Source organism: Meleagris gallopavo, chromosome 4, assembly GCF_905368555.1.
Source record: "Meleagris gallopavo chromosome 4, MGAL_WU_HG_1.1, whole genome shotgun sequence".
Lineage (NCBI taxonomy): Eukaryota > Metazoa > Chordata > Aves > Galliformes > Phasianidae > Meleagris > Meleagris gallopavo.
This window is the reverse complement of record NC_139407.1, coordinates 10,457,673-10,484,155: the sequence shown is the minus strand read 5'-3', so window position 1 is coordinate 10,484,155 and position 26,483 is coordinate 10,457,673. Positions and strand designations below refer to the sequence as shown.

At 38.8% G+C, this 26,483-nt stretch overlaps 1 protein-coding gene across 8 annotated transcripts in view; it reads right to left on the bottom strand.

Moving 5' to 3' along the window:
- GAB1 (GRB2 associated binding protein 1) overlaps window positions 1-26,483 on the bottom strand; it is a 96,528-nt gene that overhangs the window by 33,904 nt on the left and 36,141 nt on the right. For 7 of the 8 annotated variants that reach the window (XM_085222125.1, XM_085222130.1, XM_085222129.1 and 4 more), the window contains exon 2: window positions 6,814-7,108. In XM_085222125.1, the coding sequence (XP_085078251.1) occupies window positions 6,814-7,108 (295 nt within the window). Of the gene's footprint in view, window positions 1-6,813; window positions 7,109-12,665; window positions 12,963-26,483 lie in introns of those variants that run through there. The other variant, XM_031553252.2, reaches the window with a different exon arrangement.

Sequence of the window (26,483 nt, the reverse complement as noted above, 5' to 3'; positions counted from 1 at the left end):
TGAGTCCTTGCACAGACCTGTTTTATTTACTTTTTTGTTTTTCCAGGCATTTTGTGTATTAAGAGGAGTAGGCTATTGCCTGATTTAAAGGCCATTTGAACGCAGTTTCACGTAGTTCACCTGCTGGGCCACTTATTCACTTTATGCATTCAACCTATTTCAAATTTTACTACCAAGAAAACAGTCACGTTAATGACTTATCACTGATCAAATAAATCTTGTTTGCCTATCCGTACCCTCCCAAACACTCTCCTTAGCCACTTACTTCAGAAGCTGATATGAAGAATAGGGTTTCGCCCAGCAGCCTATTATGATTTCAAAGAGTACAATAACCAGCTTGCTTCATTTTGAACCAGCAGATTTTTAGGGAAGGGGTCATCTGCACACCAAAGAACACTGTAAGTTATTTGGTTTGTTCCCAGAGCTCAGACACTACGACTGCTTTGAGAAACTGCGAGCTGGAAAAACATCCAGAATATTTAACATGCAAATCAGTGTAAAAAGAATCCTATTTTGTTTTTATAATTCTTGCATTCAGCGCAGCTACAACAAGCAGCTTTCTCAGAAGACAGTAGGAGTTTGAATTTTTCTCACTTGGTTTGTTATGAGCAGCTATAAGCATCACACTTTCTTCTCATGGCCATTTTCATATTTAACTCATTACTCAAACAATCAAAAAATTCATGAGGTAAAAAGGAAAGCTTCTAAATAAAAATAATATGAACAGTTTAGAAGATTTGAGTGTGGCAATTTGCATTTAGGGATGGTTTTTGTTCTTAGCATTCATGGTTTTTTCAAGTCAACTTTTTTTCCTATGTTGTGATATGCAATGCTAAAGTCTCAAGATTCTGACAATGTAAATACTAGAAATATTCCCAAAGCGTAATGCAGTCTGTTTTCTACAAGAAGCATCATTTCACTAAATGCCAAAATCATAATTGAAGAGTAAGGAAATGGATTATGGGTGCAAGATATGTAGAGAGAACAAGATAGAAATGGATTTTTCCCATTCTAAAAACAGATAGACTGCACGATTCTACGATTGAGATGTCTCATTCAATCCTTTTACCATGACGCAGATGTTCTCACTGAAACAACAAAATATTTAAGTAATACCCTGAACAAAATCAGTTTTCAAATACAAGTAGGAGTCATAAAAGAGATGTAGAAGTACAAGTTTTGTACTATTACGTTACTCTTTTTTTCCTCCATCTATTCACTACGCAAGGTGCACATATGTAAAATAACTTTAAAGAATCTGTACGATTATATACTTCACTTTATCCCTTAAGAGAACAACTCCTTTTATTTCTAAGTTAGTCACTGAAGTCATTATCTCTGCTCCTTCATGTAATAAGATACATTCTGAAATACACTGCCGGAGTTTCCTCTACTGTCAGCTTCTCCACACCGAATTTTGCTAAGAGAGATTTTCAGCATAAATGATCAGTTTACAATCTATGTGAAATCTACACAGTGAGCCTCAATTCTGAAGCTTTCTGCTTATAAGCAAAAGCTGGTGTGAGCACCTCATGACTTGATAGGTAGCCATCTGCACAACCTTGCAACCCACTCTCTTGGAATTCCTTTGTCCAAGAACTCATCAAATGATTTTAATGCCACAAAAGATGTTCAGCAGGTACCACAGAGAAAAACTAAGCTAACTGCCTATGTTAATTATATTGAGGCTGTATTTCCTCAAGAAAAAGAAAAATTATGTTTCATATGATTTTCTGCTGAAGGCAATTGACAGTTTAAGATAAAAATACCAAACATTCAAGATTAAGGTTTTGACTGCACTGTATTTTTTAAAGCATTTTTTTGTTCCTCATACTCTTACAAAGTAAGAGGTCCCGCTGCTGATTTTATGCTTTATTTGTCTTCTCTTAGCCATATTATCTGGAATTGAAGACATCTCAGTGTCGTCTGATGTATTCCTTTTCTCCTTTCACAGAATCACAGAATTGTAGGGGTTGGAAGGGACCTCTAGAGATCATCGAGACCAACCCCCCTGCCAAAGAAGGTTCCCTACACCAGGTCGCACAGGTAGGCGTCCAGGCGAGACTTGAATATCTCCAGAGAAGGAGACTCCACAACCTCCCTGGGCAGCCTGTTCCAGTGCTCCGTCACCCTCACCGTGAAGAAGTTCTTACGCACATTCGTGCGAAACTTCCTGTGCTGCAGCTTATGTCCGTTTCCCCTCGTCCTGTCTCCACGTACCACTGAAAAGAGACTGGCCTCACCGCTATGGCCGCCACACCTCAGATATTTATAAACCTGGATCAGGTCCCCTCTCAGTCGTCTTTTCTCAAGGCTGAACAGACCCAGTTCACTTAGCCTTTCTTCATAGGGGAGATGCTCCAGGCCCTTCACCATCTTTGTGGCCCTCCGCTGGACTCTTTCCAAGAGATCCCTGTCTTTTTTGTACTGGGGAGCCCAGAACTGGACACAGTACTCCAGATGAGGCCTTACCAGGGCAGAGTAGAGGGGGAGGATAATTCCATAATGGAGAATGACTATTACAGCTTTGTGAACCTCTACTCAGTTCTTTAGCCAGCAGCCACCTCTACCACATCTGCAATGCCAAATTTCGGGCCCTTCTCTGAAACCACTTCTTCTAATTTTACTACAACTCTAATTTCTCCAGATGAATTCTGTCAATTTTGACAATTCCCTTCGAAGTCTATTCTGATCTTCCTCTCAGCAATTCCACACCCACCAAGAAATATCAGGTCTACATCTCACTGATACTTCCTCAAAGTAAATATCCAAAAAACCCTACACATGATATGCTCTTGGGCCACTACTCCCTCCGAACCTACTGCTTCATTTGTAAGATAAGTAGCTCACAAACCCTATCAGAGGATTCTTCTCCATTACGCTTAACTTGGTCTTTTCATGTATTTTTTACTCCGTTAAGGGTCCCCAGTCACTCATGCTCCTGACATGTCATCTCTGAGCAGGTTTGGCTATCTCTCAAGTTAGTCATATCCAAGAAGTGTCAAAAATCACAGGTTATCATTATGTACATCATCTCTACTGTGCAGTACGTCCTATTATCACAGCTATTAAAACAAACCAATCCTCATTCAGACTGCTCCTACTGCATGTCTAACAAAGAGAAACCTCCACTCCACTATTCCGTTTTTGCCTCACCCACATCCATCAAAAAGGCTTGTTTCGAGTTTATTATCCTTACACTAATTATATTCCTCCAGAATCTTCATCTATGTCTCACTTTTGAGAATTTTCATGACCAGAGTCCTCAATTATCACCATGTTACTGATTTGGCAATTTTGATTTGCCAGCCTCTATCATCCACTTTTCTTTTGATAAGAAACAAAAAAAACCCTGTCTTATAGGCTAACCCTTCACGCAGGAAAGTACCCTGAACACTTTTGATATCCAACTTGATTTATCAAACACCCATGAGAATTTCTTCTCAATAATCCCTGAGTTCAACAACAGCCCAACAAATGAAGGACTAAGGCAACTTACCTGTCACTATCATAAAAACTGCTTTGTTTGCTTTTACTTCTTCCTACTCCCCTTACTTAGCATGTATGGTAGGAGACTTTAATGACTCCTATCATACATGCTAAGTTCTTAATGGCAAGACTTGTTTTCTGCTTCATACTTGTGCTACAGGAAGCACAGAGCTATCCTGAACTGATACAGATACCTTCAGCACAGCATGATAGCAATGATGCTTGGCGAAAACAGGAGCTGAATTAGGTTGAAACCTGGAGTTTAATTCATCCTGCCAGTCATTGCTCTTACATCCATGCTATCATCAAACAATCAATTACTGTGCATGTATTATCAAAACATGATTTTAAAAAAAAATTGGTTGCTTGACAATTTTACTGTTCAAAACACAGAAAGCATGAGAAGCATGTATCAGATGGCAATTCGCTGAACAGGAATCTTACAAACTTAGAAAGCATTGTATGTGAAGAAACTACGGTTCTTTCAAAGCATAAGCCACACTACATTCCTTATGACAACTGAAATTTTCTGTACTGCATTCAAGTTTATTGTAAATGTAATTGTTAATCTCACTGTCTTTTTCTTTTTTTTCCTTTCCTTTTCTTCAACGCTCCCCTCCTGTTTCACTTGGTCATTGTTATGTTCATTCAAATGACCACATGCAACTAAGATGTTTGCATCTAGTAAGATCATTTTCCCTTCTCCCACTTTGCTAAGGATGCAATTCATTAAATTACAAAAACATGGAGCTGGATTATATATAAAACATTCACCGCAGACAGATGCTGGATCGAAGGCAAGGGCTTTCAGTACCTTGTTTCAGAACCTATGCTTACACACCCCTTAGAAAGTTTTCCTTACCATTACACTTCTCACTGAAAATAGACCAAGTTACCTTAGATAACAACTGACCCATACCCTTCTATACTCCCCCGAGTATTTTCTTCCTGTAAAGAACAAATTCTTCAACTATTCTACTCCTTGATCACTTAAGAATCCATCTCCATTATTTCCACTGCTCTTGAACCATTTATCCTCATCCTCCTAGAAGATCAGACCACAGTCCTTCAGTTGAGGTCTCCACAGTGCCGAACAGAGAAGAAAGGCCATTTCTCATTTCCATTTATTCTTTTAATCCCAGAATGTATGCTTGGAAGCCCAGTGACACAAGCAACTGGCAACACACTCTCACTTATAGTTACATTTTAACCTCTAAATGACTAAGCCAATACCTATTATTTTCTCTGTAAGGTCGTAATATACAAATGCTAAGAATACAATATGAAGCTTGATGATAAAGCAATTCAGATTCATGCTCACACGTAGCTCCCCTTTTAAAAAAGACAATACAGAAAACAAAACAACACTGAAAACAAAACAAAAAAACATTTGCTGAAGAAAGAGTAAAAAGCACCCATAATTTTATTTTATTTTATTTTACAAAATAGAAGTAGAATTGTCTAAGTTATTTAAAGATATATTCCCTTGATGTTTCAGGCTCACTGTAAGCTTAAAAGACTACCTACTCACCGTAAGCCCTACCTCAAAACAACTGTTACATAACACAATTTGATACAATCAGAAAGCTGAAGACTCTACAACTTGTTGAAGTGCCTAAAGAACACAAACTTATTTACTTACTCTCCAAAAAGTATAACCTTGCAGATCTTCAGTACACTTAGGACTAGTTTTCTTCCGTTAGCAGGTAGACATAACTTACAAAATAGGAACTTTGAAATAAAGACATTCAGCAACTGATTTTTCTGTTTTTTCTTTTTTTGTTTGTTTTGTTTTTGTTTTGTTTTGTTTTGTTTTTTAGTTCTTTCTCTATGAATTTTAAGACATAACTAAACCCATGAAACAGATAGTACCATCAACTTTCAACTACATAAAGTGATAGGGTTGGGATAATTCAGCAAGTGCTTAAATGCTGAAGATTAAACATGCAATTGAAGAGTAATAAGAAAGAGTTACTGATAAAATTGACTGAATTAAAAACTATTTTGATCCAAACAGGGCATAGTTAGCTCTCCTCGCATTTATAGTGGATTTAATCTTCAGTTCAGATGTATCAAAAGAAAGTAACGGGCTAACAAAAACTCTCTCTCAGAAAGTAAAGGCCTCATTGTTTTGAGGTGCCTACTTTTCCATTTCATGCAACGGACATGCGCTCTTTTCTGCAGTCAAGTAAGCGTTTGCTCTCTTTACATCCAGACTCTTAGCTTGTCCCCAGAAACACTAATTTCTAGGTGCCTATTCATGGCTTCACTGGGGCACTAATTTGTTATCCATGAAAAAACAACCACCTGTCAACCTTTCTCTCATTTGTACTGTTAGATTGAATATTGCATCATGTGGCAATCACTTAGAGATATGTGCTGTGGGTGGTCTCAGTTATACTTTGTCATCAAAACATACTGCAACTATCAAAGAAACACCTTTCATTGAATTTGCGATTTGAGCAGTAATCCATAGACAAAATGCTTATAACAAATTTTTAGTTCAAAACTGCACTAAAGAGAAAGAGAAGGGCCCCTCGCAGATGGGGCAAGAACGTTTTCTAGACATTTTCAGAGATTTGAGGCAGAAGCTCTTTCCCCTCCCTCAACGCATAACCCAGAAGAAGAAAGAGGGATTTAACTGCAGTCTTTTCTTCATGGTATGCTTAATTTATAATACTTAACTGCTCCTATTAAATCTTTCCTGGGACTATGCACATAACTACAGAAAGTCATGCCATCCACTACCCTTCAGAAGGAATAATAAATAAGGATAGTTTCAGGACAAGTAATGGCAACTATATATTTGTCGGCATTTAACGCCACCTTCTTTCCGCAATACTGGTTCCACACAATGACTGCTTTGGTAGGACTTGAGCTGGATAGTGGAGAACTACAAGTTATTGTTTGTTTCAGCCAGTAAAGGGAGCATATTTTTTTCCAATTTGCAAAGCAGATGGAGGCACAGCAACATCTGAATCCTGACATTTTGCACTCATTCCTGATCGCAGAGCCACGTGCTCTACACCACACAGATTTCCTTTGGTGACAATCTTTGTCTTGCATGATTTTACTTAAAGACTTCTCAAGACCTAACATCATGCAAAACAGAGAAGAAACATCCTTTTTTCTATGGCATGTTTAATTTGTAATGAGTTCTGAATACTTCGCTCTGTCCTGCTCACATCCTTTCAGAGCAAGAAAGAACTTTCACAGTCAGTGCACGTGAGTTTTAAAACATGTGAATATTAACACTGGTCATCTGGTCTTCGAAATGTTCTATGCATGTAGGCATGACACTTTCTGAGGAAAAAAAATACTTACCCTCATCTGTAGGGTTGAACCCACAGATATCACAGATGCATCGAACCCACTTATTCATCTCCTCCTCGCTGTCTGCCACCAAATAGAAAACTCTGTCTATAGTGTTGATGTCAAAAATATAGCTGTTTTCAAACTCTTTTTTGTTGAATGTTAATCCAGCATCCACTTGCTGACATAAGTTTAAGTCAATAATACGGATAGGCTTCTTGGCATGGTCATTTTTGTAGTATTCCAGTACATCTGGATCTCCTGTTAAACGGCCACTCCGAAGCACAAACCATCTCCTCTTCCATGCCTGAAAATTTATAAAAAATTAGAGAAAAATTAGAAGTAGGAAATAATACTTTAAAACCTTCTGTACGTTGCTTCAGGTTGAGCTGAACTCAGTAATAGTTAGTTCAATCACCATTTAAAGAGATGACACTTAAGTTAGCTGAATTTAATGCAGTTCATTTACTTACTGTTAGAACAGCAGACTAGAGAAACATTGAATCCATATTTTCATCTTTACTTCTTCTCTATTTAGGTCTGCTTTTAAAAGCAGAACATATAATTAAGCTACTGTTCAAAAATAATGAAGGATGAATTCAGTAAAGAAAAAAAAAGGAGGCGAGAAGAGGAAAAAAAGCCCCAAAATTTTCTGAAAGTAGCTGCCGTAGGCATAAGAAAATGAAACACATTGAAGTTTAGATATTTAGAAATAAGACTATCTCCCATTTCAGACTGGTTTATTACAGCTCTGATTTTTTTTTTTAGTTGATACTCTACAGTAACAACCTGCAGTTAACACACTGTTCACGCTGCATACTTCTCTTGACGTTAGGCAATCTTTGCACGCGGAAGCTTGTTATGTTTTTACAGCAGAAGTTTTTAAAGAGAAAGACACTATTATTTCAGAAAACATCAAAGAGGTGGGGAGGTAGAAGAATGACCAAATGGTCTAGCCTTATACCACATAAAAAGTCCCTGCATGACGTACATCCACAAAAGAAAAAACTTCACAATCACTGTACTTGTTATATCAACCTTCAAGATGCTGCAAACCTGAAGAACTGGGACAGAGAGAAAAAACACAACTAAAAAGCCTCATCTTCCAGTCAACCCTCAGCTGCCTTTCATTGCTGCGGGCCTCTCTTTCTTGTCAATTAAATATGCTCCATCACTGCAAAGACACTAATGCAAACCAAAAGAGAGAAGTTCACGTTTATCTGTCTTCATGTCACCACAAGCATTTTTATTGCTCAGCGCTGCATTCTGGTTTCTCTATCAACAGCATCTCATCCTCTGCTATAAGCTCCAAATGCCAGGATAATCATAGAATGTCTCTCAGAAAATGGCTTGGGTCAGAAGGGAGCTTAAAAGACCATCCAGTTCTACCCCCACAGCCATGGGCAGGGCTGCCCCCCAACAGCTCAGGCTACCCAGGGCCCCACTCAACCTGGCCTTGAGTGCTTCCAGGAATGGAGCACTCACAGCTTTCTCCAGGCAGCCTGTGCCACTGCCTCACTGCCCTCCGAATGAAATTTCCCCCAAATATCTAACCGCAATCTCTTCCCCTTTAGTTTAGAACCACACTTCCTTGTCCTATCACTGTCTGCCTGTGTAAAAATTCTGTCCTTTTATATCCTTCCTTCAAGTACTGGAAAGCCACCATGAGGTCTCCCTGCAGCCTTCTCTTCCCCAGGCTGAACAAGCCCAGCTCCTCCAACCTTCCATCGTAGGAGATGTGCTCCAGCCCTCTGATCATCTTTGAGATCCTCCTTTGACCCACGCCTACAGCTCCACATCTTTTTTTGTGCGAGGGGCTGCAGGCTTGAGTGCAATATTCCAGATGGGGCTTCACAAGGACAGAACAGAAGGGGACAATCCCCTCCCTCTCCCTGCCAGCCATCTCTCTCTAGATACAGATGGGAACAGTGTCAGCAGAGAACGTTAAGACATGATATCCTTTACACACTGACGTAGCTTAAAAAACAGAAGTTTCTGACAATATGTTAAGAAAAGATTCAAATAGGTTTTCTTAGAGAGCAAGGTTTCAATTTTCTGAAGGCGTAAGCTTTGAACAAGCTCATGGAGGAAGGCATGAGGGACAGTGAGAGCTGTGCCATCAAATTCCAGCTGCAAACCAGTGCCACCAGCTTTGTGCTGGAGCCACACAAACCAGTTACTGTGAGCGTACATGCTATTCTGGGTAGCAAGTTCAGGAACATGTTATGAAAAGGTAATATAAAAAATGGGAGAAAGAGAAGAACACCAGACAGCTTAATTAGGGCTTGAGATTCACTCCCCACCTATTAAGCTGCTTGAAGTTTATTTGATCTTAGACAACTTTTATACTTGATAAAATAAGTAGCATAGTTGTGAAGTTGCCTCGAAATGAGGAACTGTGTGGATCAAGCCAACGCCTCAAGCAGTGATTTCTGCAGTCCCAACAAGATCACTGGGCGAAAGGAAAAATGCAGAAGTGGCAAATGGAACAGATGAAGCATGTGAACTTAGGCTGCAAGCAGAAGCATCTTCAGGTAGCACAGCTGCTAAGCACAATGTAATAGAGACCCAAAAATACCAGCAAAATGTGCATTTGTTTCCTATTTCCAAACCAAACGACAACTTCGACTCTGTGAAAACAGGAAACTTCAGTAACAGAGGATTCTCTTCAGACGAGGCTGACCACAGACAATTAAGAAAGGACAGCAAAGCTCTTACTTCAGAAACAAGATTTCTCTTAAACCTCAGCCTCCAGTCATCCAGATGACATTTTCAGTGCCTAAATGAGAAGATGAGAGGGGGAAAAAGCTACTGAGAAGTAAGGTTGATTTGTCTTGTGATTTGTGACCAGAAATGAACCGTGTACCAACCAAGCATACTTCACAGAAGTTCAATTCTAATACTGTGTTAACGAGTGAAAAATTTGTCTCATCAATCCCACCAATCACTGTGGAACATTAATGAGTAAAAAGCACTCAAATTCACAAAATCAACCAGCTAAACAGAATTTGTTTTTAGTCCTTCTGGCTACAAAACACAACTAATAAATAGTTAAAACATAGAATTTAGCCTAGCAGCACCTGCTACTATTTTTGAAGAGTTTTCACATGGTACATATGTGAATGTTTATCTCAGTCATATAATGAGTCACACTCACTGGAACTGGCACAGATTATATTCAAAAACAAAAGCAATTCCATAAACTACACACTAATAAGGCAGATACAAAGGTTCTCTGGATTACAGTACAAAGCACAATTTAGCAGCAGAATAAAGCTAAAAGCTAGACAAGAGAACTGACATCAGCACCCTTGCTAATCATAGTACAAAAGCGCCTCTATATTTTGTCAAAGTGCAAAATGAGCTCACATAAATTACTCTTTGTTATTTGAAAATATCTGGGATTCTTAAAGCTTGATCTATTTTTAACATTTCAGTATTTGCTGTTGTAATGAAGGCTGTATACTGCCTCACTGAAGTACCAAATCCCATGCTACATACGCAATGAAGAGAGCTTCTTTAATAGTTGCTTTCCAAAAAGAAATCTTTAAAAAACAGCATGCACATGTGCAAATACGTAATCATGCAAATCATCTTTTCCCTTCTCTCTTTTTAACCCCTTCAGGCATCACTGTATAAAGAAAACTTCTGCATCTCATTTTACCATGCATGTTCCAATCCACACAGCTATTTCTCTTAATCATGCGCACACACAAGCAGCTCCACTGGTTTAAGTCAAACGAATATTGTGATTACTAATGATCTGTCATGTCACTTAGGATTATCAATCGTATGTTATCAGCTCACGTATTTATTCAAGAATAAACAATATTGGTACTAGGACAAAAAATAATCCCATAACCTATTGAGTTTTGTGTTTGTTTTTTTGTATTTTACTTTTCTAACCTAATCCTGTTGACTTTAGCACAGAAAAACAGCATCTGACAGAGGAAAGAAGGTTGTATTTATTTTTTTTAATGGAAGACACACACACATGAAAGTCACATTAAAACATTGCTATTAACAAATACACTAAGTAGTTACACGACGCTATGCACAGATTTAATACTAACACAGAAGTAAATCTGTTGCTTTTCAAAGTGTGATACAACAAAAGTCACACGAATAAAGCTCACCAAAAGCCTATGCAGGCTTCTAAAGCAATCTATTCCCAAGCAAGACTTGCTGCTTTTGTTTCTGACTATGAAATGACTTGTGTGTCTCTCAGCTTGTTTCCTCCCAGCATATCAGCTGGTCTACCACAGGACGTGACCATTCCTGCCAAACATTGTCCTGTTTATATCATGAGACCATCGTATCATGAGACTATCGCAACTACAGAAACAAGTTTGATTGTTTGTTTTTCAAGAAGACTAAAACATGACAAACTGCTCACTCACAGAGCCTCAAATGATGAAAGTAAGTGGAATTCATTATTTTTCACATAGCGTTACGAGCAGGTAAAAATAAAACAGATAATAATTGAAAGCTTGTAGCTAAGACTGTATGCAATACAGAGAATTTAGAGTACAGTCTCCTTACAGTAGCTCTATCTGCTGAAGACGTTGACAGCACCATAGCCTGTAGCTCTATCCCCTTAAACCTAAATACTTCAGGATTTATTTCTTTTCTTGCGATGTCTATTTGAAAGGTACCTCATTTTGTTTCAGGTTCTAGTGGAAACATGTAGGCATGTCTAAGTGGATAAGGAAAGGAAGGAGGAAGGGGCAAGAGGAAATCGATAATTTACCTTTTTATGTTAAAAAAGGTTTTATGTTCCATTTGGATACCCTCAAGTTGTTGCTCAAACCGTTACACGAAATTTTTTAAAGGATTAAAACTTGTGAAATATGTCAATGGATATTTGTTCTGGACAACTCTTTTTGCAGCATTTGTTCTCATGCGATTAAGTAACTTCACTTACTAACAAACTGGCCAATTGTCCTTGCAGAGTTTACCAAGTACTATTACCCATAAGCCTCACATCATACAAGTTGTTTTTCCACTACTAGTACAATGACCACCTGCTTTTCCATTCTAAAAATCCTACAAAAGTAGCAAGCCCTAGCAAGCTAGCCCAATGAAGATATCACTGGCATCCCTCTCCAGTAACATCACCAGTAACAGCAGACACGTGAATAATATTACAAATCTCTGACCTTCCTTCTTATCTTTCAAGCATAGATGTTTGTGTTCAGGCATTCCAAAAAGTATGTTACAAGGGCAGTATTTGTCATCTTTCTTTTCCAGAGCACTAATCTATGGTTTGGAAGAAAGAGGAGACTCACCCAGCGGCACAGGGAGGATCCAAAAGAACACTTGATGTTTTACAAACATAGGTTAAACATTTCCTTGATCCAAAAGAACTTCTAAAGTAAACAGAAAACAAGCAGGGTGTGAAGCAGAGAGAAGTAAGGAAGACAGCCCAAGGTCACTTTGTAATTCTCTCTTGGACATTTGTTTTAGTGCTGAGCTTACTTTTGAGGTTTTATGAGTCATCTGCCAGCACCAACATTTTATTTTCTTTATGCTTTTCCATGTATTTCATCCATCTCTCTTTACTTTTTTTCCCAGAGCAAAAGGAACAGAGAAATTGCAGCACATCTTTGACAAACAGGAAGAAAGACAGCAAACAGGAGAAGCTGAGTATTTCTGCCCTCTTTACCTTCCCATTTCTAGTTCTCGTGTGTTGAGCCAAGCACACCTCTAATGGCACTCCACTGATTCACACAGTAGAGTTATACTCTGCATCGTTTCAGAAGCCCAAGCAAAATACCCAAGTACTCAAATGATATTTCTTTTTGTGTTGGGCACAGGGCAGTGGCATATGTCCGCAGGGAGCTTCATTACCACAAGGCACATACCTGGGAAGACTGCTGGGAAGCAGCTCCAAGAGGTCATGGTCAACAACGTTACCTCAAGCACACAACTTTTTCCACAAGCCACTCTTGCAGAACTCCTTAATGGTGAAATTGCAAAATTTTGGCTGAAGTTTTCCCTGAGAAATCAATACTTCTCTATTTCCACGTGGAAATGTAGAAAATACGTGGGTGTTTTTCAGAAAGCACTTTTCTGGAAAACTTTTATAGAAGGCCATACCAAAAATTCAGAATTAACAGTTGCCTCTGAAAATCACTGTTGTAAGACCGACTGGCAGCTGACGTGCTTCCTGAAAAACTGGTGCCTTTAAAAAAATAAGACAGAATTAATAAACTCTTAACAAAATAAGGCATGTTTGGTATCTCAGTTCTAAGAACAGAAACTTCACTTCCTAAATTTCGTAACAGTCCAATTGTTGTACTTCTAGTACCATTAAATACTGAAATGTGTAAACAGATAGCTGCAAAACAAACAAACGTGATATGAGGAAAACACTGGATACATTATGACTTTCTTTAAATACTTAAGACTTGTTTTCCAGGAAACACCATCTTTTCTCACTGAGCAAAATAAGGAAAAAACAGTCTCAGTGGAAGTTTCCACTCTCCTGGCCATCATCCTGATCATCTGTTCCGAATACACACAAGGCCAAAATTTCCTGTTTTCCAACTATTGTCACCATTTTCGAGTCTTGTGCTGTCGATTCTAACTTTAGCTTGTTAAATAAACAGAAGAAAACACTGCAAATGCAGCAGAACAATACTTGCACACAGATTTGCTGCGAAGACTGTTTCATAACTGATGTTTCAGCATGTGAACTAACTAGTCTCCCAACATTACATAGCTAATTAAAGCATCAAAAACAGGGCAAAATACAAGTCAGACCATTTTAGCACTCTGCTGTTTGGTACGTCTTAATCTAATTGAATATTTTCATAATCCTTCCACATTTTGCATGGAGGTTTTCAAAGGTTTTTTTTTTTTTTTTTTTTTTTTTAAAGATTCTTGCCTATCCCCAGTTTAACTGTACAGCTTGTATCATCATCATCCATTGTTATGCTTACCTTCTCATGATCAGCAGCAGCAGTCATTTCAATACTTAGCTACTTCTCCACAGTATGTCAGAACTGTTGTGATGGCAAGCATTAGTTTATCTGCAATACTCCTGCACATCAGAGAACTATCATAGCATCTTCACCAAAGCAGAACTGACTCACTAAGCTAATGCACTAATGCAGACCTGTGGAACCAGGATCTGAGTTCCCACATCTTCATGCTAGGACCAGTGACCAGATGGACCCTCTAGGTTCCTACATCATCTTACCCACCCCCTGTAACCCAGAGCTACCCAGTTATTTTGAACCCTCACAAACTTACCCTTTCAATTCTATTCTGCTTCACCCTGCATGGCTAGCATGCAGCTCCCTAGTAGCATGCTGCCTGTGACACAAGTAAGCTCAGCCTTCTCTCACTGTTTTGTCAACAATGAAAGCATAACACTATTGCATAAGCATATTTGTTGCAGGTCCCTCACCCACACATGGCACCTTTGGCTTGTTGCCCTGGCTCTCAGAACGTCTCCCAGATTTCATCTTTTCCTCCCTATCTCAAGTACATTCTGACCAACTTTCTCTCCATTCTTCCCCATACCCCTTTACATAGATTGAATGTAATACTACCAGGACCATCTTTTCTGACCACATCTCTGTGTGAAGTTCTCTATTACCAACTTGCTTCATTGCAGTTTTGAGTCACTCAACATCTTTCTAAGCTTTTTCTTATTAAGAGAGTGAATGCCTCCCTAAATTTGCAAATCATCTCCTATTGCTTTACTCTACCACTGATACCACATTGAACACATTCTTCATCCTCTCCCAACTCTCTTCTGAAGACTCCATGAATCAACAGGGGAACATCTCCTACCTTCAGATTCCTCCTGAAGATCACCTTCTGCGATACTGCTCACAATCACTCAACCAATTACAATTTGCCTCTGCATCAGATGGATTAATTTAAAAAAGTGGTTTTGTGTATTCATCAGTCAAAGGCAGTGCGTGCTTTTTATTTCTGCTTCATTTCCTTCATCGGCTCTTCATTAAAAGCTACATTCCCTTCCCCACAAATCTTAATTTAAGAAACTAAAATGTTCAGGGTAGGTACTCTTATTTTTGAACGTGACTGTGCATTTCTTATTGCAAGGATTACTGCAGTGCTGACCAGATGTCCTGCACAAGACAACCTGGACAAGATGACAGCTGCACCTTGAGTTCTACTGTCCTTAACACAGGAGTGCAGATCTTGACAAATACAGCACAGCAGCAATGCACAGAAATATAAAACTTAAAAATAAGACTATTAAAGATACAATTAATCTGAAGCTGAAAGATCAAGCCTACACTGCACTGATATTAACAATTGTTTTTCCACTAGTGGCAGAGGATGAAATACACCACTATCTGTGTCTGCTCACTTCTTACTTCCTAGGAGAATAGTCATTTCAAAATGCTTCTTGTACCTAGGCATAAAAAAACCACCATTCCTCCAGTTCATAAGTCCAGGGTTTTTTTTGTTTTTTTTTGTTTGTTTGTTTAATTATTTTGTACACATGTTGTACAGATTTAGCTTTGTTTGTTGTTTTTTCTTTCTTGCTGCTGTAGATATCTGCCTTCATCATTCATGACAGCCTTATAAGCAAGAAAAAATAAGATATTAGAATTGTGTGAAAACACACAATGCCAGGTTCCATTTTGGATCCTTTACAGGACACTGAAGTCGCAGCAAACCTACAACACGTCTCATGTTTGGTTCACTCAGCTGGTGTGCTCATGCTGCATAGAGGCTTCCACACACGACAAGGCCAGGCATCTTGCACGTTCCCTCTGACAAAATGATTATAGGTCTAAATGCTGTATTTTGCATTCCCCTCATAAAAAGTATTTGAGCTACTGAAGAAGCAATTCCTTCACATTCAACAAGGGATGAATTAAAATGGATTTTAGGGCAGTGCAGAGTTACCCCATAATTCCAAACTACATTTTAAGTCATCTTCACAAATTACATTTACAACACGTTGACAGTCTATCTTTACCCAACCCTTGTGAGAACAAGGCTAGCTGACATTTCTGCAAGTCAAGCATCTGCAGACTAAAACAGCAACCTCTTCTGCAAAGGTGTTAACCACAATTACAGCAATGACACTTAATTGAGCCACTTCATGCAAAGAAAAGGGAAAGCTGTTGTTCTGCCAAAGCGTTATAAGGAGAATCAATACTTTGTCTTAAATACTGCAAGGCACTGCAAGGATTTCCTTATTCCAATGAAGGATGAGAAATAAAAAAGCATGCCCAGTGTTGTTCGTGTTATTTTAAGAGCAAAATTATCGGCTTTTTCACTACCAATCAACAAATCTGTGATGTACACAAATTAAGTATGTAGACACAGAATAACAGCTGCTAAAAAAAAAAAAAAAAGTGAAATATAAGTTAGCATTGTGTCTGATATATACATCCCCCCATCGCTGAGAACATTTGGCAACTATGCTCAGTGGAGTGTTTTCACAACTGACCTAAAGAACTCCAGAAAAAAATTCACTTTTAAGTAAATGAGCACAGTCCGAATTTGCACAACATAGCTGTATGTAAACTGCTTTAACTATGCTAACCAAATTCATTTTCTTTCATAACAAAAACACATTTTCCAAGACTGCAATTGATAATACTTCATTTTAGGTTCAGATAGATCCGTAGCAGTTACAAAGGGGTTAAGACATTTTTTAAAAGCTACACTGCTTACTAATAGCAAAGCTAACAATACACCAGCATACTTGAGGATTAGAATGATTTGGCATAACAACTGAGTAGCTTACAAAATGCTACCCAATCTCATCAACACATGTAAAAAAATATTTTTTGTTACCTACATTTTAACAGCACCATCACATATTATTTACATCAGCAGTTTTAATGAACTTCACCACCACGACCAATTATTATTTTTTTTTTTCTTCCCACTCCAGAGCAACCTGATGAATCCAGGTTTGTTCTGAAACCAAATCCTTCAAGTCTCTTTGCCACAATTGCTTACCACAAGAGCCCTGCCAGAGGAACCTGACCACTAGCACGATGAGCCCCCAACAGCATCTGCTCGGAGCAGCTTGCTGTAAGCCGCCCTATTGACAAAGCTGAAGTAATGCTTTAGCAGGCAAGAAATAATGTGGTTCTTGCATAATGATACAAATATCAAGATAAGCTAGGAGTTTTAGAGCACTCTAGGCATGCCTACACATTGTAACGTACTGCAGCAATACATCACATAACTTCTATTCACACTCCATGGCGTTAAACTCTTTTAGCGATACCAGTGAGCTAATGGGTAAAGCTGTAGGCTGCTGCTTCAGAAAGTTTCCCAAGTCCACTTCTCGAGAAAAATGAAAGCTAAACTTCTTTATTAGGGAGAAAAAAAAAAAAAAAAATCCCACAGAGGAAAGGGGGGAAAAAAGCCTATTTCAAGCAAAAAGCACTCTTTAAGGCAGCCCCCATTTAACCCAAATAATTTTCTATACACAGAAATTAAAAAGAAGAATAAACAAGTACAGTTTTCTCTAGTTTACCTCTTTAAGTCCTCAGAAAACTTAAGCAATGTCCTGGCCATTTCTGTAGTGGTGTCTACCCCAAAACAAGCAAAGCTTTCTTTTTCCTGTCAGCTTTCCATCTCACTATACACCACCCTATCCTCGTAACCTTTGACCAACAGGAAGTAGACACAATGGCCTGAAAATAACAGCAATTGTAACATTTGGAGTGATTTAATACATGAGGGGTGGGTTTAAGATTTGAAAGCCTTCCCTTGCCTGGTTTTCCAACCGTTGCTTAAAAAGCATGCTATCTGCACAGATCTAGGGCACTAGGCTAAAACTAGGGAAAAACACTGGTGAGATTCCGCGTTGAAGTCCGCCATCAGGCCACTGCAGAGAATTGACTTAATTTTACAATAGTAAAATTATTGTAATATTTTACAGCATTCTGCCTTTTCTACCGATTTCTTACCGAAGTGCTCAGATAAATATCAAGTTTAGCCTCTCACAGAAAATTACCTTCTAGCATGAAACGTAACCAGCAGTCCACTTAAACATTGCATTCAAAAGTGTGAAGATGTCTCATGATCGAAAGTCACAAAACAGTTTGTTAATGAGAAGGACCTTCCTAACGTCAAGCAGCCAAAGAGTACTTCATGCTGTAGAAGGAAAGATTTTTATCTTCTCCTCATGTAAAAGCACATGCAATGACTCCATAGATATTTTCATTACCGATATAAAAGTCACATGCTTTAAATTTTACTAACATCTTGGCAAGAAAACTCAAGGGTTATAAATTCCAAAGTCCACACAGACAATTAAAGTGCTTCTTTTCATTAGTTTAATTCCAAGTACTGTTTGATTGCTATTGTGCTTTACTATTAAACTCATGATTCTGTCCCACCTCTGTCACCCTACCCAAAGGCTCCAGGCTCCTCCTACACCATTGCACCACAATACACAGAGGTCACCAAGATAAGAGCAGAATAAACCAATACTAAGGGATTCACTTCTCTTCACAGACAGTTTTAATGTCTCTTGGAGAGGGAAATGAGGGAGGAAAAAAATTGAGTGTTACCCCATGGATACGCTGGATCACGCATTCACTGCACCTCTACCCTGCATTGAGCTCTGCGTGGTTTTAGAGGCAATTCCATTGGAATTACACTATAAATGCTCTTTCATTGGCAGGGGAAGCTCAGACACTGCCCTTCTGCAGTCTAAGACTGGATCTAGCCTGTCAATGCAGTATTTCATTAAGGTCTGCAAGCTCAAAATAACTACAGAGAAGCTCCACATGGTGTATTTCAGCACAGTATCCACAACAACTTCCAAATACAAGATGTCTGTACTGCACATGAGAAAGCTTTTCAGCGCAGAAACCACACATTGTAATCACAGCTCACAGCATGAAGGGTTCAACACTGACAGTAAATGTGAGGCTCTCTGCAAGTTCGCAGTTTAAGAGTCCCTTGAAACCACTTGGCCTGTAAAGAGGATCCTCCTTTTCCCTTCCCCCATTTTAAGACAGAACCTGATGCCATCACACCAAGGAATAATAGAGAAAGGATATCCTGTCTAGATTTTCCATTATACAGATCAAGTCATCAATCCAAAGAGGTCTTTGCTTACACATAGGATAAAAAGAAGATGCTTCCAACTGATAAACCCTGAGAGGAAGCAAGGTTAGCTCCACAACTATTTTTAAGTAGTTACCATTCATACAATGGCCTAAAATGAATGTCAACCCACAGGATCCACAAAGAAGTCATTTCAAAAAATACGGAGGAGGTACGCATATTTGACAGAGAAGAACAAATGAATTAGAAGGAGGAAAATGAAAGTTATACTTTTTCCCAGACTCACTTTGAATTAAATCTGCACGCTTACTCTAAGAAAGCAGAAAGATAGAAAGCTTTACGTTGTTTTCTCTAAAAACGAAGCATTTCCCTTGACAACTGCTATGAATTCTCGCTCTGCCTGGCTCTGGATATTTTGACTAATGGTTTTTCATCATATGACAAACATTGAGTAAACAAGAAAATAAGAAAGTATTTATGTAGCTTTATCATAGAAGAAGGAACTTGTTTCCCAGCCCTAAATTCAAAGGTGAGCCACCACAGCTGGACTGCACAGTGCTCTGCAAGAGGGGCTGAGCTCCCAGCTGAGCAGCTCAGGGCACCTCGCCACCTAAGAAAGGGCAATGAGTTTACCCAATGGCCAGTATTTCACATCTCCCTCAGGTAAAGGCATCTGACACGTAAGTACGATACGAAAAAAAAAAAAAAAGTACTTTGTGCATCTGGGCAGAAGATGAATACAATCATCTCTGTTATCATCTAATGATATACAATTCAAACGCACTGGAAACCTAATTCATGTGGCAGGCATTTCTTAAGATAAACAAGAGAAAGCAAAACACTCCTCATTTAAAAAAAAAATAAAAATTACCCTAATAATCCAGAAAATACCCAGAAACTAAGAACATTTTTCATATCATCATCGATCTTCCCCTTTTAAGATCTAAGAAGGATTTGGGTTGCTTTCTTTTTAAAATGTAAGCATTTATGCTTCAGGAGATATTTTTGGTGGAGTTCTTTTCAAACAGCAGCATCCTTCCAATGAATAACTGCTAAGGGAATAAAAATTGCACAGAATTTCTGATCTCATCGAACTTCATCCCCTCCTCTGTCTGCGCACTAGATAAAGCAAACAATAAGCCTGCTGTTCTCTTGGTACAGTGAAACTGTTCATTTCTCTGTTTGTATCTGATCACATCACAGAACACAGATCAACATTAAAAACAGATAAAATAAAAATCATTCAACCACCAACACTACCATGAGAAATTAGATTTCAGATTCTTGTTTTTATTTCTTATTAGATTTTGAGCAGATGCAAGTGTTAGTCCCTTTACTTCATCTGGCTTGTAAAGTACTTCACATTTTTAAGTTTTGTTATTTGATACTGAAAGCAAGGACTCCATTATCCAACTGGTTGGGTTTTTTTTTTTTTTTTTTTTTTAAACACCTTTTTGAGAGTTTCACTTACTATAAAAATTGTTTAATTTTTAACTTACAGGCAGCAAAGGAACTCAAACTGAGTGCCCTGGAACTTAGTTAATTAGCTCTCTATACATCTAAATGACATCTACTTTGTTTACTGACTGGAAGCACTTACTACTGCCAGCACTTTAAGAACAATGTCACTGTGGAAAGGGGAAGAAAACATGTTTTCCTACATTTTATTTGTCATCTAACAGAATTATAAGGTACACATGCACCAGTCCAAAAATATTTTTAATTGCTGGTAACCTCAAATGGACAAAATAACCTCCCCCAGCAGGTACTTGGTCTGAACTCCTACCTTAACCCTTTTCATTCTGGAACTATTTATAAATAACAGCAATTGCCTGATTGCTATGAAATCAATTATTTTTCCAGTATCTGTATCATGATGGCTCTTAAAGACATATACTTTTATAAAAATGACCATAATTTAATCCTTAAGATGGGAATTGATCTGAGCCAACAGCAGCAGATGTGAGATAAAAAACAAGACAAAGAACCTTATATAAAATCTCTTAAAAAAAAAAATCACATCATTTACATAAGCTTATATAACTGATTACAGTTGCCTTTGAGTAAATCCAAGATATACTACCATAAAGACATATCAAACTTCAAGCAAAGGAACTATCTCATTTGCCCATGCTCAAAGGAGCCCCCAAAGCCTTCTTCTTTCAAGAACTACTGGTGGCAAGTGTGCTATGTTGTACGACAAGGATCCAGGAGTCTGTTGGGTGCAGCAGAGCAGGACAGATACCACTGCTTATTCACTACTTGAATCGTGACAGAAGAACTGTAAGACCAACAACATCAAGCCATAATTTTAGAAGCTGCTGATGCAGAATGATTATGTCTTCACTGTCACTGACTGAGAAGATAAGACACCTACAAAGTCCCGTAATTGTACTGCTGCAGTCAGTTCTCCATTAGACAGGTGCCACTTCACTAAAGCTAGACATAATTACAGAGCACTCATTTTTCCTGATAAGTAAGGAGGCCAGAGACTGAATAATATGCAAACAAATACTATCTCACTTTTGAAAATATGCTGACATAGTCGAGTGGAAGCCACTCTTATTCTCAATTATAAAATTTTTCACACAAAATATGACAGACTTCAGCAGATGAGGCAAGTCAGCTCAGACGCTGCAAACCTTACATTATATTAATACGCTATGAAGATCATAAGATTGAGGACAGGATAAAGCAAGTCTGTTTAAGTATCGCCTGCTTTGAATCAAAAAACATGCACTACTTTTTTTTTTCACCCCTCACCATAAACTTTAAACCATGAGGCCCCATGGCACATTAAAAGTCTGAACACTGCCAGGACTCCTTACATCAGCTGCTGATGGACACTGTCCAAACAGTTTAAAATCAGAACAATTATTTCATCCACTAAAGTCACCGAAGGAAAGTAACAGAAACTCTTGGCACCTTCAGCAAAATATTCTGACCAGCTTGCCTTTACTGTTTAATGTCTTTAATGATGACCCAGACAAGGGGATTGAGTGCATCCACACTAAGTCTGCAAGTGATATCAATTTGGGAGGAAATGTTCATCTGCCTGGGGTTAGGAAGGTCCTTAAGTGCAATCTGGACAGGCTGGATCAGTGAGCTGAAGCCAACGGGATGAAGTTCAATGGGACCAAGGGCCGAGTCCTGCACTTGTGCTACAGCAACCCCAGGCAACACTAGAGACTTGGGGCAGAATGCTGGAAGACTGTGGAAGAGAAGGACCGGGGGGTGTTGGTCAATATTTAGCTAAACATGAGCCAGCAGAGCGCTTGGGTGGCCAAGAAGGCCAATGACATCCTGGCTTGTTTAAGAAATAGATTACCAGCAGCAGCAGGGAAGTGACCATCCCCCTGTACTCAGCTCTGATGAGGCTGCACCTCAAGTTCTGTATTCAGTTTTGGGCCCTGCACCAGAAGAAAGACATGAAGCATGCTGAGACAACGGCAACAAAGCTGGTGAGGGGTGTGGAACACAAGTCGTATGGGGAGCGGCTGCAGGAACTGGGATTGCTTAGTCTGTAGAAGATGAGACTCAACAGAGATCTTGCCACTGTCTACAACTACTTGGAAGGAGGATGCGGCGAGGTAAGAACCAGCCTCTTCTCCCATTTAACTAGTGACAGGACTAGAGGGAACGGCCTCATGTTGCAGCATGAGAGGTTCAGGATAGGAAGAATTTCTTCTCAGAAAGAGTGGTGAGGTACTGGAACACACTGCCCAGGGAGGTGATGGAGTCATCATGCCTGGAGGTGTACAAGAAACATTCAGATGTGGTACTGAGGGACACATTTTAGAGGGAAATATTGGTGGTAGGTGGACGGCTGGATTAGATCATCTTAGAGGTCATTTCCAACCTTAGTGATTCTATAAGTAATAAATAAGGATAACCAGTATTAATCGCATGCTTTCCACCTCTTCACAACTCTACTCAAATACTTCAAGAACAGATTAATAGTTTACTATGGTTTATTATACAGTAGGTGATTTTCTCCAGTACTATGTGCTTGAGCCAGACATACAAATTAAAATCCTTCTGAATGAGCTGATGACAGCATGTGATGCCACTCCAAGGAGAAGCTATAGCTGAGCTTCTCTAAGCTTTTAGGAAATCTGTCACATCACACAGTGCTGATACATTTCCCAGAGAACTGTAAAAAGTTTCAGTGATTTTATCAAATAATACAAATGAGCTGACACAGTAGAAAAGCACAGACAAATGACTGCTCTCTCTTTGATTCACAACATCTAGATTGTTATTTCCAGCCCAGGTTATACAAACTGGTGTTATGATATACTATTGTTAGGCTAGATGTATAAACATGCTCTTGCACTTTTGGAAGCAGACCAGCTAGCTCAACAAACATGTTACAAAAGAAACAGCTAAGAGGTAGAACATTAGCTTCTTCTTGGGTTCACATACTATGTTGTTATGGAGAGGGAAGAGGGGGCGGGAAGGAAAAAAACAGCACGAAAGTGGAACAAAATATTTTGTGATCACTATTTTCAGAAGCATAGAAGGTTTCTTAAAAAAATAATAATGGCTCATGCAGCAAAATAACTCTTGAGTAATTAATATAGAGATACATCAGGCAATTCCATACAGCATGCTTACCTCAAGGCAGAACTTTGCAGAACAGTCTGCAACCTACTCTGGCTCCTGCTTCTAATTTCCCTTTCTGCCCCACATTTCTCAGAAACATTAAAATAGATATTTAAAAAGATATTTTTCCCCACTTCAAACAAAGGATAAGCATTTTAAGACAGGCTGTTTACTGTCATTCACCAGGGCACTCAGTTTACATATAAAGTAGAAAGCAAGTGTATGTAGGAACCAAAGTAAGCTACAGATTTACCAAGTGTTACAAACCAGCCTATCTAATCAGGACAAAAAAGTGCCAATATTTAAATGAGAACAGCAGAGTAACTAATACAATCAGGGATTGCTCTCCCTAGCTTACACACTGCCTCAGTGAACCTGGAGTTATATCACAGCAACCAACAGGCCTAGGTATCATTCCTGCAAATTTCCTTCCTAAGGCACCTCCTGTGGATGTGATATGCAGACAAGAGAAAGAAAGACACTGAGTCTTTCCCATTAAAAAGGATCTTGAGAAAAGAATCTACACATTTATGACTTGCTCTCCCCTGTTCAAGGCCAAATTTCTGGAGAGAGTAAGCTGATTTGCAGTCAAACCAACAAAAGAGGTTTCTATTTTCATAATGAAAACAGTTGCCTCATTTCACTGGAAATACTCCATAATTTTAAAAGCTATTTAGAGGAACAGATCCTTTGCAGAAAAATGCAGCTGCAGATGATGCTTGCTTTGCCCATTAAGTAAAAAAAGAAGCTACCAATGTTCTGTTAACTGAGTAACCTCCAGAACCCCAGGCAGTGTCAAAAGAGTTGACCAAGGTCTCTAAAAAAGAGCTCTTGAGATACTTCAACTCAGGTGAACAACTTAAAAAGGAAAGAAAATGTTTCTATGCCTACTGAAACAGTCAAGTAATTCATTTAAGTTTACCATACAGAAAAACAGATTTAGAGAAAAACACATCTTAAAGGTTAGGCAGCTGCTTAAAGAAAGAGCAAGAAAATTTGCAAAGCTAGCCAGAACCTTTGTTTCCTTCTGCATTTAGTATTTGATGTGCAAAACCAAGCTGAGTTTCATAAATTATTGTCCTGCCTTTTATTTGGTATCACTGAAATCCAGCCTGACCTTGCACTTAAAAGTCAATACAAGATGATCTCAAATTATGCCATTTTTACTAAATCAGGGAAATTAAACCTGAAAAACCTCAATCCATATACTTACTGTACTCATCATATTTCACAGCATATCACTGCCAACAACCCCTTAGTAGCTTATGCGAATGTATCCTTTTATGCTTTGTCAAATGCATGTCAAAGAATATTCCTGTCACAGTGTGCAAATTTCCCATTTTTTAGCATGCTGGAACAGGCTGCTCTAGGGTTTTGCTGTGGGTTTTTTTTGACACCGTACCTTCAATAGCTCTTAGACAAAGATCACTTCCTTGCAGAACTGCAGAATCAACAGACCACATCTGAGAAGGGTTCACAAAGGACTACATCACAGGGGTTCCCTTGCCAAAATAGAGTATCTGTGCTTGATTTTGCCTCACTAGTTGCACATACATGTTTATTAGTGCCACAGTATTTGCTCTCACTAACAGAACAGACCAACTGACCAGAACATGCAATGCAAATCAGAAATGTTTCTTTCTCTCTCCCCAAACAGACTGCCAGTACCATCTTTAATATCAAAGAATTCAGCTATACAGCCAAAGCAGTTATTGCCAGTCTCGGATGAGCAGTCTGTCCTTCCTAAGCATTGTCCTAATAATCTGTATTATACATACCATAACACTGGAATTTCAGAATTAGAAGCATCTGTTTTTCATTTCAGCTTGCTAGCAAACCAGGGCTTAAGTATATGACTAATCAAATATTCTACTTCTCACTTCAAATTTCATGTCATTGAATGAGCTGCCTAAAACGTAACATATGACCAAGTCAAACAGGATTTCTGTATGCCACCTGTTCTAGCACATGCACGCTCTACCTGCCATGATAACTTTAAACAGGACAAACAGGAGGACAAGGAGTGCCATTTACACGTGATCTCCTCCTGGGCCAAAGCACGGCTGACAACTTTCAGAGGAAAAAAGAAAACAACAACAACAACGGCAGTTACTTTATGTAACACCAGTTTTGTTTTCAGCAATGTAACACTTAGAATTCACTCTTACCAGAAGGGAATAGAAAGCCACATAAAGCCAAAACTTTTTTTTTTTTTTTTTTAACACAAATAGTACATAATTTCACAAAAACCAGCAAAATAATAATTAATGAATTAATTTCTCTAGGAGAAAATAATTACTTCATTTAGTATCTTACTTCAAGCTACAGTCAGATGGAACATCCCACATCAGCTTTTTATCCAGGCTGCGGAGACTTTGATCCAGGAGGAAAGAGCCAGCAAGATCTCCATCTCAGCACCACTCCGAGCAGAACGCTACACTTGCTTCGCATCGGTTCCCAACTGCAATACAACTGAGAGCTCTGCCATCTTGAAGACTCGATGAAGGTTTTAATCATCTAATGGGATTACCTCATCTGTGTGTGGTTTCACAATGCAGTCTCAACCGTAGCCCATTAAGCCAGTCCCATGACATACAATATCAATCACGCTAATCAGCTTACTCTGATAGCACTCCTAGAACGAGATGACTGCTGTGCACAGAAACCACAACTGTGAGGAGTTTCTATTGCACTGCAGCAAAAGGCACACGAAAAAACTGAGCTAGGTTTTGCTGCTCAAGTACAGAACACACTGATGCTCAAATTGCAACCTGAAAGCCATTTATATTCAACAGGTTTGAGCTATGGCCCATTTTTTCATTTTACATGTATTCTATGTTCAATCATAGCAAAGCACAATACTTCCTGTACAAAGAACATGAAGGTTAGGTATAAGCTGGGAGCACCTAAGTTGTTATCACCTTCTGATACTAAATTTATTGAGCCAGATAGAGCAGTACCAGTAGCTATGTTTTCTGAAATGCAGGATTCCACAATCATCATCAAATGAAGTGTACAGTACAGTGGCTTTTTTTTTTTCTCCC